The 13,732-nt window shown below is 47.0% G+C and overlaps 1 protein-coding gene across 1 annotated transcript; it reads left to right on the plus strand.

Annotated features, from left to right (window-relative positions):
- The first annotated feature begins 5,114 nt into the window (after window positions 1-5,114).
- SURF6 (surfeit 6) lies at window positions 5,115-9,113 on the plus strand. The gene is made up of 5 exons (XM_069747366.1): window positions 5,115-5,265; window positions 7,134-7,230; window positions 7,777-7,884; window positions 8,086-8,165; window positions 8,266-9,113. Exons 2-5 carry the CDS (start codon window positions 7,140-7,142, stop codon window positions 8,944-8,946), a joined length of 960 nt encoding a protein of 319 aa, XP_069603467.1. The 5' UTR covers window positions 5,115-5,265; window positions 7,134-7,139; the 3' UTR covers window positions 8,947-9,113.
- The last annotated feature ends 4,619 nt before the right edge of the window (window positions 9,114-13,732 follow it).

Raw genomic sequence — 13,732 nt, forward strand, 5'->3', positions numbered from 1 at the left:
GTCAGTTCCTACGCCTCAAACGTATATGGTCGAATGACATTTTGTTTGAGAAACAGTGCGAGGAAATGACTAGAAGATCTGAGGACAGAGGGTATAGTCGGCGAATGATTAGGAGGGGGTATAGAAGGGCGAAAGCCACTACAAGAAATTAACTTCTTTATAACAACGAGATTAAGGAAAAGAAGGATGATAAGCAGGTCCGCTTCATTTCCACTTACAATGGACAATGGAATAACTTGAGGGATCTTATTAACAGACATTGGAAGGTTTTGCTAACAGACCCCGTCCTCAAACAGTGTTTACCCCAGGCCCCACAGTGTGTGGCCCGACGTTCAGCTAATGTCAAAGATTTGTTGGTACATAGCCACTTCAATCCGAAAAGTCCCTCTTCGGGTAGTAAACTATCCCCTGGCTTTTTCCCATGTGGGCTGTGTAAAGCCTGTTTAAATTTGGATAGGTCTAAATACTTTTTTAATGCGGACGGTACACGAAGATACGACATTTGCAAACATCTTACCTGTTCATCTAAACAAATCATTTACCAAGCAACATTCCCCTGTGGGAAAATATATATTGGTCTGACTACTAGAGAATTCAAATTGAGGGTGAGAGAGCATATTTTGGATATTGAGAAGGCGGCCAATGTTGGGAATGACACATTGTTAAAGACGTTACCACGACATTTCAAGAGACACCACAACTGCAAATCTCGAGGCCTAAGATTCAAAGCCATTGACCAATTAGATTTGGGAGTCAGAGGAGGAGATACAAGCAAAATGTTGGCACAATTGGAATGCCGTTGGATTTTTCGTTTAGGCGCCCTGAGCCCTGTAGGTCTGAATGAGAATATGGGATTCTCTGCTTTTTTGTAACTGGTATCTTTTTAGGGGTTGAGGGGTATATTGCATTGTAACTGTTGTATTGCTCATGGAATGTACACTTTATTTTCTGTGATTTTATCTTCGAATTGTCATTTTTTTTATCCTTTTTTTAGTATATGAGAGGCTTTAACTGTTTGATCTATCCAGGATACCTGTTCCTTTCTATGGAGTACATGGCTCAGAATATCCGGCAGAAATATGAAGAGGATGTATGAAGAATCAAGAAGGAAGAATTGTCTACTATTATCAATATAACATTATGTAATATTATATTTTTTATGTACTTTTTAGGCCTTGCACCTCTTAAGGGGGTTCTTTTAGTATTGTACATGCTTCTTTATCCTTGGGGGGTCTTTTTAGGTAATCATTATTGGCACCTAGATACACTTCTATTCTTATATAGTTTTTGTTGTTAGGTTACCTATATATATTATGTGAGTAGGTTTTTAATATCATCATAGTAATATGAGCATTATTATATAGAACTATTAGCACGTTATTGTATAGGAGTATTTATATACCGTGGGGATATTCTGCATTTTTATTTTCATTATTATCTTCTCTTTTTTCATCTTTATATGCACAGGGTACTTTATATTGGGTATCTCCATAGTGGGAACGCTCTCAGGGTCTATATAGGCTATTGGATAGGGATATACATATATATATATATATATTGAGATATAGGGTTGGCATTAGATGCCACTCCCCTTTTATAGTGTGTGGCAGACCTTTTCGATTGACTTTCCTTCCTTTTTTCTTTCCCCGTTTTTCTTTTTTATTTGCACCTAAGTCACCATTAAAAGTTTTTTACTGCACTGACATTTTAGGTAATTAATAGTGACCTTATCGCCCTATATGGGGTTTATTATTAGGGAACCCCCCCCTCTGTTCTTTGTTCACATTCATTCTTTGGATTTATTTATTCTTTTGCACTCCCTGTAGAATCATTACAATAAACATTGCAAATCGATTTATTTGTAAAACCATTTATTGCACTGTCACGAGCACCATATGGGTAAAATTGTTTATATACCCAGCCTTCTCTGAGATTTCGATAGATTCGGTCACCTCCTGGTGAATTTGGGTATGGTTGCACTCACTATTTCTCTGATTTCCTCTTCTTTTTGCCGCTTGGCTGTGATATTTTTCCTTTCTCCACGCCAGGCAGGTGCGCATGCGCAGTGGCTCCAGCTCGCCGTCGCTCCCTGAAACGCTCACACACTGACACGCATAGCTTATGCTTGCGTGTCACTGAGTGGCGAAGGGAAGCGCGTCATCTTGGGGGCGGAACCACACGCGATGCGCCGCCAGCTGCCGGCGGTTTCTGGACATTTACCTCTCATATATAAAGCACAGTTGCCCCTCACCTCGGCACGCCCCCGGAAGAAGCAGGAGACGAAACGCGCGTCGGGGTGAGGGGACGCCATCTAGTACAAGGTAATACTACCTCTCTTTGCAGCTATGGATACTTTTTGTCAGCTATGTTGCTTCAGTGCGGTCAGCTTGGATTCTCCTATCACCACCGATACTTTATAATATAGCCACTGTGCTAGTGATTTTTGAGGTTGTCTGATGGTGGGTAGGTGGTGATCTGGAAGCGATATTTGTATTGGATATATTAAACCACTGTGTAAATAATTTCATGTTAGTACTCTGGAGTGAAATATCTACTGGCATAATCTGAGTGCATATTGAGTACGGATTACTCTTGTTTTTCCTTGTCTTTTGGTGTCCCCTGCGGTTATTTTGCTTTTTGATTGTTTACTATTTTAAAATATACTAATAAACATTGGTTTTTATATTGGGATCTCATCTTTCTTCCCACCAGTATTTGTGTGGGATTAGTTATACATAGTACTGTGAAGTGCCCTCTCTTATGGTGTCTCAGACATATGTGGAGTTAATTTAATACAATCAGTTGACTGTTGCCCTGTAGATAACTAGTATACTGGCTGCTAATAATGTAAATGGAAAACAAATTTTTTTCCTAAATACTTACATAACGACTGTCCTGGTTAAAATCGCTCTTTGGCTTCCCCGACAGCGCCGTTTCGCCTGACTGGCTTCCTCAACGGGGGGCATATGTGTCTATGGATGTCTGGCACTTCCTTAAATACTGCAATCTCAGCTGATGCCCACGTTGGTATAATCAGCGCACTATTGCGCATGCGCCAATCCCCGGACTTCCTTCAGCGAAATAGTGACTTCCGGATCCGTGTGCCTAAAACGCAAGCATGAAACGCTCACCCTCCTGCCGCGCACGGGGCCGAAAGTCACGAGGTCGTCACTGAAAGGCACATGCGTAGGCTGAATACCGAAGCCTAATATTAAATATTACTAAAATTGTTACAATGGCAAAATCACTAACACTCGAAAGACATCAGACGCCCGATCACTCTGCACAGTATATATATATATATATATATATATATATACACACACACTAGATGGTGGCCCGATTCTAGCGCATCGGGTATTCTAGAATATGCATGTCCACGTAGTATATTGCCCAGCCAAGTAGTATATTGCCCAGCCACGCAGTATATTGCCCAGCCACGTAGTATATTGCACAGCTCACGTAGTATATTGCACAGCCCCGTAGTATATTGCCCAATCACGTAGTATATTGCCCAGCCACGTAGTATATTGCCCAGCCACGTAGTATATTGCCCAGCCACGTAGTATATTGCCCAACCACGTAGTATATTGCACAGCCACGTAGTATATTGCCCAATCACGTAGTATATTGCTCAGTTACGTAGTATATTGCCCAGTGACGTAGTATACAGCAAAGAGCCACGTAGTATATTGCACAGCCACGTAGTATATTGGCCAGTCACATAGTATATTGCCCAGCTATGTAGTATATTGCCCAGCTACGTAGTATATTGCCCAGTTACGTAGTATATTGCCCAGTGACGTTGTATATTGCCCAGCCACGTAGTATATTGCCCAGCCACGTAGTATATTGCCCAGCCACGTAGTATATTGCCCAGTTACGTAGTATATTGCCCAGCCACGTAGTATATTGCCCAGTGACGTTGTATATTGAACAGCCACGTAGTATATTGCCCAGCCACGTATGTCACAGGTTAAAAAATAAACATATACTCACCTTCCGAGGGAGCCCTTGTAGTCATGTAGCCTGTGTGCAGTGCACTCGGCAGCTTCCGGTCCCAGGGTTGGTAGCGCAGGACCCGTGATGACGTCGCGGTCACATGACCGTGACGCCATGGCAGGTCCTTCTCACGCAGGACCTGTGATGAGGTCGCGGTCACATGACCGTGACGTCATGGCAGGTCGTCGCATACCATACTTAGCACCGGAACCTGCCGCTTGCATGGAGCGGTTACTGGAGCGTCGCGAGGAGCTGGAAAGGCGGCGGAAGGTGAGTATATAATGATTTTTTATTTTTTTTAACATTAGATCCTTTTACTATTGACGCTGCATACGCAGCATCAATAGTAAAAACTTGGTCACACAGGGTTAATAGCGGCAGTAACGGAGTAAGTTACCCGCGGCATAACGCGGTCCGTTACCGCTGGCATTAACCCTGTGTGAGCGGTGACCGGAGGGGAGTATGGAGCGGGCACTGACTGCGGGGAGTAGGGAGGGACTAATCGGACTGTGGCAGTCGCTGATTGGTCATGGCAGCCATGACAGGCAGCTGGTGAGATCAATCAGCGACTTGGATTCCATGACAGACAGAGGCCGCGACCAATGAATATCCGGGACAGACAGATGGAAGTGACCCTTAGAAAATTATATAGTAGATACCCGATGCGTTAATACAGGCCACGCAATATATAACAGTGGCCACGCACCAATGAATATCCGTGATAGACAGACAGACGGTAGTGACCCTTGGACAATTATATAGTAGATACACACATATATATATACACACATCGGTGACATCAGACACAGACGCCTGGTCACTCTGCAGTGTAATCCTGGGTATATATGACCCTGGTTTGGGCAGAGTCCTCCCAGCAGACACTTCTTCCCGCCGCTCTGGAGTTCTATGGCGGCTCCTGGATTCTCCGGCTGACTCGTCCGGCCACACAGAAGCTCCGGAGAGAAGATCCAATCTCTAGACGCATCACTACAGCGGATTTGTGCGCACTGCGCAGCTAAATCACGTGACTCCACACTGTCACATGACCCACTGCCGTTAAGATGCCCTTTACGTATGTCCTATTTCCCAGCATTCCCCTCTCTGCTAGTCTTAGACATTTATAATGGAATACCGATGAGGCCGCACTTTGTGTTGTGGTTGTAGGAAATTCTACTCTGTGCTCGGATAGTTCAGTCCTAGAATCCACGCGATGATGCCGGCGGCCGCGTGCGCTCCACGGGGATAACACAGAACGTACCGAAAGTACTGATCTGCACCGACCGATGGCAGCACCCTCCCCTCTCATGTGTCACCCCCGACCCTCTCTCCTCCGTGTCCCCCCCATCTCCTCTGTGTGTGTCCCCCCCTCCTCTGCATCCTCCTCCTTGGCCCTCCTCTGTGTCCTCCTCCCTGGCTCTCTCTCCTCTGTGTGTGTGTCCCCCCCCCCCCGGCCCTCTCCTCTGTGTGTACCCCCACCCCCCCCTCTCTCCTCTGTGTGTCCTCCTCGTCCTTCTCTCCTCTGTGTGTCCCCCCCGACCCTCTCTCCTCCGTGTCCACCACCCGCTCTCTGTATGTCCCCCCCTCCTCTGTATCCTCCCTTGCCCTCTCTCCTCTGTGTCCCCCCCCCCAACCCTCCTCTGTGTCCTCGTCCCCGGCCCTCTCTCCTCTGTGTGTCCCCCCCCCCTCTCTCCTCTGTGTCCCCACCCAACCCTCTCTCCTCTGTGTGTCCCCCCCCCCTCTCTCCTCTGTGTCCCCACCCAACCCTCTCTCCTCTGTGTGTCCCCCCCCCTCCCCCCCCCCCCCGGCCCTATCTCTGTATCCCCAGCCCTCCTCTGTGTCCTCCTGCCCGGCCCTCTCTTCTCTGTGTCCCCCCTGGCCCTCTCTATGTGTGTCCCCCCCCCCCCCTGGCCCTCTCGTGTGTCCCCCCGACCCTCATGTGTCCCGGCCCCTCTCCTCTGTGTGTCCCCCCTGCCCTCTCTCCTCCGTGTCCCTGCCGTCCTCTGTGTGTCCTCCCCCCCCCGACCCTTTCTTCTCTGTGTGTCTTGCTCTGGCCCTCCTCTGCGTGTCCCCTGACACTCTCCTCTGCGTGTCCCGCCTCCCCGGCCCACTCTCCTGTGTCCCCTACCCCAACCCTCCTGTGTCCCGTTCCTCCGTGTCCTTTCCCCCACCGGCCCTCTCTCCTCTGCTTGTCCCCCGCACACCCCCCCCCCCCCCCTCCCTGGCCCTCCTGTGTCCCCCCTCCCCGGCCCTCTCTCCTCTGTGTCGCCCCCCCCCCCCCCCCCCCAGCCCTCTCTCCTCTGTGTCCCGCTCCTCCGTGTCCTCCTTCCCCCCCCTGGCCATCTCTCCCGTGTCCCCCCGTCCCAGCCCTCTCTGTGTGGTCCCTCTCCGGCCCTCTCTCCTCTTGGTGGTCGTGTCCCCCCAGCCCTACCTTCTATGTGTGTGTCCCCCGGCCCTCTCTTTTCTGTGTGGTCCCTGGCCTTCTCTGTGTGGCCCCCCCCCCTTGGCCCTCTCCTTTTGGGCGTTCCCTTTCCCCACCTGGATCTCTCCTCTGTGCTTCACTTTCCACCGTCCTCTCTCCTCTGTTCTCCCTCTCCCCGTGGCCCTCCTCTGTTCCCCACTTCCACCCCAGCCCTTTCTCCTCTGTGCCCCTCTTCCCCCCGACCCTCTCTCCTCTGTGCTCACCCTCTCTCCTCTGTTCCCCCGCTCCCCGTGACCCTTTCTCCTCTGTGCCCCCCTCACACTCTCTCCCCTGTGCTCCTCGTGGCCCTCTCCTTTTGGGCGTTCCCTTTCCCCACCTGGATCTCTCCTCTGTGCTTCACTTTCCACCGTCCTTTCTCCTCTGTTCCCCCCTCTCCCCGTGGCCCTCCTCTATTCCCCACTTCCACCCCAGCCCTTTCTCCTCTGTGCCCCTCTTCCCCCCGACCCTCTCTCCTCTGTGCTCACCCTCTCTCCTCTGTTCCCCCGCTCCCCGTGACCCTTTCTCCTCTGTGCCCCCCTCACACTCTCTCCCCTGTGTTCCCCGTGGCCCTCTTTCCTCTGTGCCCTCCCAATCTGTCTTGCCTACTTTTCTCTGTCTTCTTACCCTCTCCCTCCCATGTACCGTAACTGATGCCTGTTTTCTCTGTTTCCAGGTGACTATGGCATCTCTGGTGAGGAAGGACTCATATTTTCAGAGTTTGGGCAGAAAGGTTTGTGCACAGCCAAGCAAAGAAACGAAGCATAAAGCAGGTAAGGCCGACGCTTCCTCCTCATCCATCATGGAGAATGCTTGTTCATTGTCTCCCATCACTCTTTTTTATATAATCATTAATGGTGTTTGTCTCTGTGGAAATGCGTCAGTATTTTAACCTTTTTGTATTAATCCACTTGGTTTTTATGGATTTTGAATACATGGTTGTGCCTAATGTCTTTCTCTCTCCATTTTTATTTTTGTTGTTTCCCTTTTAAGTTCAGTCGGCCATAGTAAACTTCTGGCCACTCACGTCTCCTAAATTGTGCGCGTGGTTCTTCCCGTTTGCTCATTTCCATAGCCAGATGAGTACAGGAGCTGACTGCCATTTTCGAGCACAAGTCTGGTCTGAAAATATTACTGGCTTATTGCTAGCTGCAATTTTTTTTTCCATGCAGACAATTGATCTGTGTAGAAAAAAATCGGCCACATACACTGACAATAATGGATCCATGTGCAGTTTGTTACGCACACAACCAGATACAACCCATCTGAATGAACTCTGATCTTCACACTACATGCTGATGTCTCCCTTTAATTTCCAGACTTTAAAGATTCACAGTCCAGCGACCCCAAGAAGAAAAAAAAGAAGAAGAAGCCACCGAGAAAAGACCAGAAACCTTTGGTGACTTCTCCTGCACCACAGAGAGCAGGTGACTGCAGAGGAGGGGTGGTAGGAGACGCTGTTTGTATGGGCGAGCATGGGGTGTCGGGCAGGGCTGGTGTACCTGTGGTATATGGGGGTCTCCTGCATTCTAGTGATATATGGTGAGCTGGTGTATATATGTGAGGATGAGGTAAGCACCATTATTTTTGAGGGGTTTTTGCATCTCACCCACTCTTGTTTCCTATAGACCCAGCTCTGAGCTCCTTCTCCACAGTGGACTTACTAAGAAAACGCCTCCATGACAAGATTGAAGAGTCTCGGTGTCAGGTGAGAAAGAGTCTGCTGTGGAGGGGCACAGTCATGGTCCTCACCCTGTAGGCCCCAGAACCTCTGTATAATCAATGAAATTTTTTCTCCCTGTTCATAGGTTTCCAACAAAACACTTTCAGCTGAAGAAATTGCAAAAAGGCGACAAAAGAGGAAGCAAGAGCGAGAGCGAAAGAAGAGGAAGAGAAAGGAACTGAAGATGAAGGCCATAGAAGAGAGCCCTAAGCAGGAAACAACCTCTGAAGAGAAGACCTCCAACAATCTGACTGAGGACATGGTCCAGCCCCCACTTGTATTCAATAAGGTGGTGGCCCAAGATGAGCCTCTCAGTAAGGTTATGAAGAAGAAGGAGAAGAAACAGAGTGTGAAGGGCAACATCACACCTATGACGGGCAAGAACTACAAGCAGCTGCTGAGCCGCTTGGAGGCCCGAAAGAGCAAACTGGAGGAGCTCAGGGTTAAAGATCAGGACAAAGCCAAGGACTTCGAGAACAAGATAAAGTGGACTAATGTGCTATACAAAGCGGAGGGCCTGAAGATCAGAGATGATGAGGGGATGCTGAAGACTGCTTTGAAAAGGAAAGAGAAGCGGAAGGAACAGAGGAAAAAGCACTGGGACAAGCGCATTCAGAACACAGCCGACAAGATGCAGCAGAGACAGGACAAGAGAAATCGCAACATCAAGAAGAAAAAGATGGCCAAGGTTGAGAAGAAGAAGAACCGGGCTCGCAAGCGGGGACGAATCATGCCGGAGGACTTGGCTAAGGCCAGTGTGAAGTGATGCGTGCGCAGGGACTAGTCACTGCAGTGGAGCAGTTTGTTTCTGTTTTTAGGGCACATAGTCCTTTCTGGGATGTTGTTGAGTATGGATTGTGAAGACATTTAGCTTGAATTGTCTCTTTGAGGCATTTTTTAATATTTAACTGTGTAATAAAGGCCTGAATAGTGTCATGGACTCTGAGTCCCTCGGGTGACACTGCTGACCTCCGCTAGCCCTCAGAAAGTGTCTTCTCATACTTGTCTCCCTGTTTTAGGTTGCATGGGGAACCAGTACGCCTCTCTCTGCATTCAGTTGAGGAGATGCTGCAAGATATGGAGGTGGCTGGCGATGGCGCCATGATTTGGGGGTACAGAGGCAGCACCGTGGGTGAAGTTGAGCCGTCGTGCATCCCAACATGTTGGATTCCTTTGTATTCGCATATTTTGCTCTCTTGCCAATTACCTCTGTGCTGGAGCGCACTGAGAGTTGTTGCGCCACATTGCTGCACAAGATGGGAAAAGCAGGTGGCACATAAAACACATGTGACTTGGTGTCAGTGATAGTGTTAACTTGAAGGGCTCTTGGCATATTAAGCACTCTAGAGGTTACTTTACTCCCTGTTCTTGGCAGCAGATGATTGCAGCCGATCTGTGCTAACAAAACATGAATAGTTCAGCTGTACAGACTTCTAGAGATGATTGTGTCCAAACCTCTGCCCGTAGGATGCAAGTGAACCTCTTGATGGTTTGGGAAAACCCACTGATTTACTGAGGGTTTGTGCATACGTATTGACCGCTGCTCGGAAATCTGCAGGATGTCAATGTATGCTGTGCTCCTCACCACGGTGCAAAGGGTGACGCAGGCAGCATATCCACAGCACTTTTTGAAGTGAGATATCCCATGTGCACACAGCCTTAACATAGCCTTAACTCATGAAATAAGATCCAGAACACAATTAGAGTTACTACATAGGCAATCAAATCAATAAAGCAAACCATAGCGAAAAAGAACTGTGGCGGAAGGTATGCGGCAAAGAACACAAGTATTATAAAGCAAAATTAGTTACTTAAACAGACAATAGCAGTGCAGTAGTAAAATAAATATAGCGAAGATGCCTCACGAAAATAGGGGAAGGACTGACAATATAGCCCATGCAAACCAGCCGAATTGCAATAACTGCATGGGTAAGTGGGATAGAAAAGGCCCTGCATTATCCCTCAACATGTATAGTCCAGGGGGTAAATATGTAGACAATATCCTGAAAATATATAAATGTGACAATTAGAGATGTTAAAGCCCTGGACTAGATAAAGACAATAGCTACAATGTAAAGTGCATGACAGCAGCCATCAATATTTTTCCTAATAAAGTGACAGTGCTAGAGGTAAAAGTAAACAGGCCAGATAAGTAAAGATAAAGTTGTAGCAATAATCACGAGCATGTCTGGCATTCCGCAACCCAGACGCGGTTTTCAAATCCACTTCCTCGGGGTGCAGTTTTCTACGAAATTTCTGATCATCCCTCCGCAGCATACATAACTATCTCGTGCTGGCACCAGAGTTGGATTAAATCTAAGCGCTTTAACCTCTCAGATACCTCTGTCTGTAATGACCACAACATGCGAGGAGTTTGAAGGAACACAGGGAGAAAACTCCCTATGTCATCCCATCGCTAACACGGTCTTGGGGTGCTTATGACAACCAGAGGCCTAACAATATCTACCATATACCACAGCCTATTATACTCCTGACAGCGACTGCTGGATGTGTAACGTAGCTGGCATCCACTGGATATGGTGCAGGCTCAGGTCCTGAGCCCAAACTGCATATACAGCGGATGTCAGGAGGAAGTTAATTAAAAACTAGTTGTTTTTTTTTTAATATCTCCCCTGTAAAACATGTATTCTGTATCACCACCTCTATAACGACCCATACTTTATAACTAGGGTAATGAAATTCACACAAAAAATATTTAAAAAAAACTGCCAGAATTGTTGTTTTTGTTAATTTTGCCTGATGGAAGAATAAATATCCCAGAATGGTAACCATTAAAACTACAGGTCTGTGTGCAGAAGTAGTAAAATGGAAAAAAAATGTAAATTGAGTTTCACTGGAATTGTACTGAGCCCTTGTATTAGACTATAAGTACAGTATTTATACCGCAAAGTTTAAGCTGTTAAAAAATGAATATAACTACAATATAGACACAGGTGCTTCTCACTAAATTAGAATATCATCAAAAAGTTAATTTATTTCAGTTCTTCAATACAAAAAGTGAATCTCATAGAGAGTCATTACAAACAGAGTGATCTATTTCAAGTCTTTGTTTCTGTTAATGTTGATGATTATGGCTTACAGCCAATGAAAACCCAAAAGTCATTATCTCAGTAAATTAGAATACTTTATAACAAAAGATTGAAAAATTATTTACATTCCAAAATGTTGGCCTACTGAAATGTAGGTTCAGTAAATGCACTCAATACTTGGTTGGGGCTCCTTTTGCATCAATTACTGCATCAATGCGGCGTGGCGTGGAGGTGATCAGCCTGCAGCACTGCTGAGGTGTTATGGAAGCCCAGGTTGCTTTGATAGCAGCCTTCAGCTTGTCTGCATTATTGGGTCTGGTGTCTCTCATCTTCCTCTTGACAATACCCCATAGATTCTCTGTGGGGTTAAGGTCAGGCGAGTTTGCTGGCCAATCAAGCACAGTGATACTGTTGTTTATAAACCAGGTATTGGTACTGTCGGCAGTGTGGACAGGTGCCAAGTCCTGCTAGAGAATGAAATTTCCATCTCCAAAAAACTTGTCAGCAGAGGGAAGCATGAAGTGCTCTAAAATTACCTACACCAGCAGATGACATGGCTGCCCGAACAATCACTGATTGTGGAAACTTCATACTAGACCTCAAGCATTTGGATTGTGGCCTCTCCACTCTTCATCCAGACTCTGGGACCTTGATTTCCAAATGAAATGTTAAATTTACTTTCATCTGAAAACAACACCTTGGACCACAGAGCAACAATCCAGTTCTTTTTCTCCTTGGCCCAGGTAAGATGCTTCTGGTGTTGTCTATTGGTCATGAGTGGCTGACACAAGGAATACGACACTTGTAGCCAATGTCCTGGATACGTCTGTGTGTGGTGGCTCTTGAAGCAATGACTAAAGCAGCAGTCCACTCCTTGTGAATCTCCCCAAAATTTTTGAATGGCCTTTTCTTGACAATCCTTTCAAGACTGCGGTTATCTCGGTTGCTTGTGCACCTTTTTCTACCACACTTTTTCATTCCACTCAACTTTCCATTAATATGCTTAGATAAAGCACTCTGAACAGCCAGCTTCTTTACAATGACCTTTTGTGGCTTACCCTCCTTATGGAGTGTATCAGTGATTGCTTTCTGGACAACTCTCAAGTCAGCAGTCTTCCCCATGATTGTGGGGCTACTGATACAGACTAAGGGACCATTTTAAATGCTTAGGAAGCCTTTGCAGGTGTTTTGTTAATCTAATTTACAGAGATGACTTTTGGGTTTTCATTGGCTGTAAGCCATTATCAACTTTAACAGAAATAAACACTTGAAATAGATCACTCTGTAATGACTCTATATAATCAGCTTCACTTTTGGTCTTGAAGAACTGAAATAAATGAACTTTTTGATAATATTCTAATTTTGAGAGAATCACCTGTGTGTATGTATATGTGTGTGTATATACACTGCTCAAAAAATAAAGGGAACACTTAACAGAATATAATCCAAGTAAATCAAACTTCAGTGATATCAAACTGTCCACTTAGGAAGTAACACTGTTTTACAATCAATTTCACATGCTGTTGTGCAAATGGAAAAGACAACAGATGGAAATTATTGGCAATTATCAAGACACACTCAGAGGAGTGGTTCTGCAGGTGGGGACCACAGACCACATCTCAGTACCAAGGCTTTCTGGCTGATTTTTTTGGTCACTTTTGAGTGTTGGTTTTGCTTTCACACTCGTATCATGAGACGGACTCTACAACCCACATAAGTGGCCCAGGTAGTGCAGCTCATCCAGGATGGCACATCAATGCGAGCTGTGGCAAGAAGGTTTGCTGTGTCTATCAGCGTAGTGTTCAGAGGCTGGTGGCGCTACCAGGAGACGGGCCAGGAGACATGGAGGGGGCCATAGGAGGGCAACAACCCAGCAGCAGGGCTCTACCTCAGTCTTTGTGCAAGGAGGAGCACTGCCAGAGCCCTGTAAAATTACCTCCAGCAGGTCACAAGTGTGCATGTGTCTGGACAAACGGTTAGAAACCGACTCCACGATGATGGTCTGAGTGCCCGACGTCCACAGATGGGGGTAGTGCTCACAGCCCAACACCGTGCAGGACGCTTGGCAATTGCCACACAACATCAGGATTGGCAAATTCGCCACTGGCGCCCTGTGCTCTTCACAGATGAAAGCAGGTTCACACCGAGTGTTATGCTGGAGATGGCAGACTGTTATGCCAGAGGTGGCAGATACCAAGAGTGGACACTGGACCGTGATACCGAACCTCCCCCGAGTGAGCGCACCAGATTGGACCAACCCCTATACCGGGATAGTTTGGGAGCAAGGTCAGAGGCCTCGAGTACCACGGATGCCAGGACCAGGGGTCGGCTCGAGGAGAGCGAAAAGAGATGGGACTGGAACGCGGGAAGAGAGAGAGCCACGTGGGTAAGGAGCAGGATAAGTAACCACAAAAAGAGGAAACAGGCAAGGGAGACCTAAGAGAAGAAGGTCAGCAGACTAATGAGAAAATGGTAACAGGTTTCAGGAGGACACAGGGCAGA

The sequence above is a fragment of the Ranitomeya imitator genome, chromosome 2 (assembly GCF_032444005.1).
Source record: "Ranitomeya imitator isolate aRanImi1 chromosome 2, aRanImi1.pri, whole genome shotgun sequence".
Lineage (NCBI taxonomy): Eukaryota > Metazoa > Chordata > Amphibia > Anura > Dendrobatidae > Ranitomeya > Ranitomeya imitator.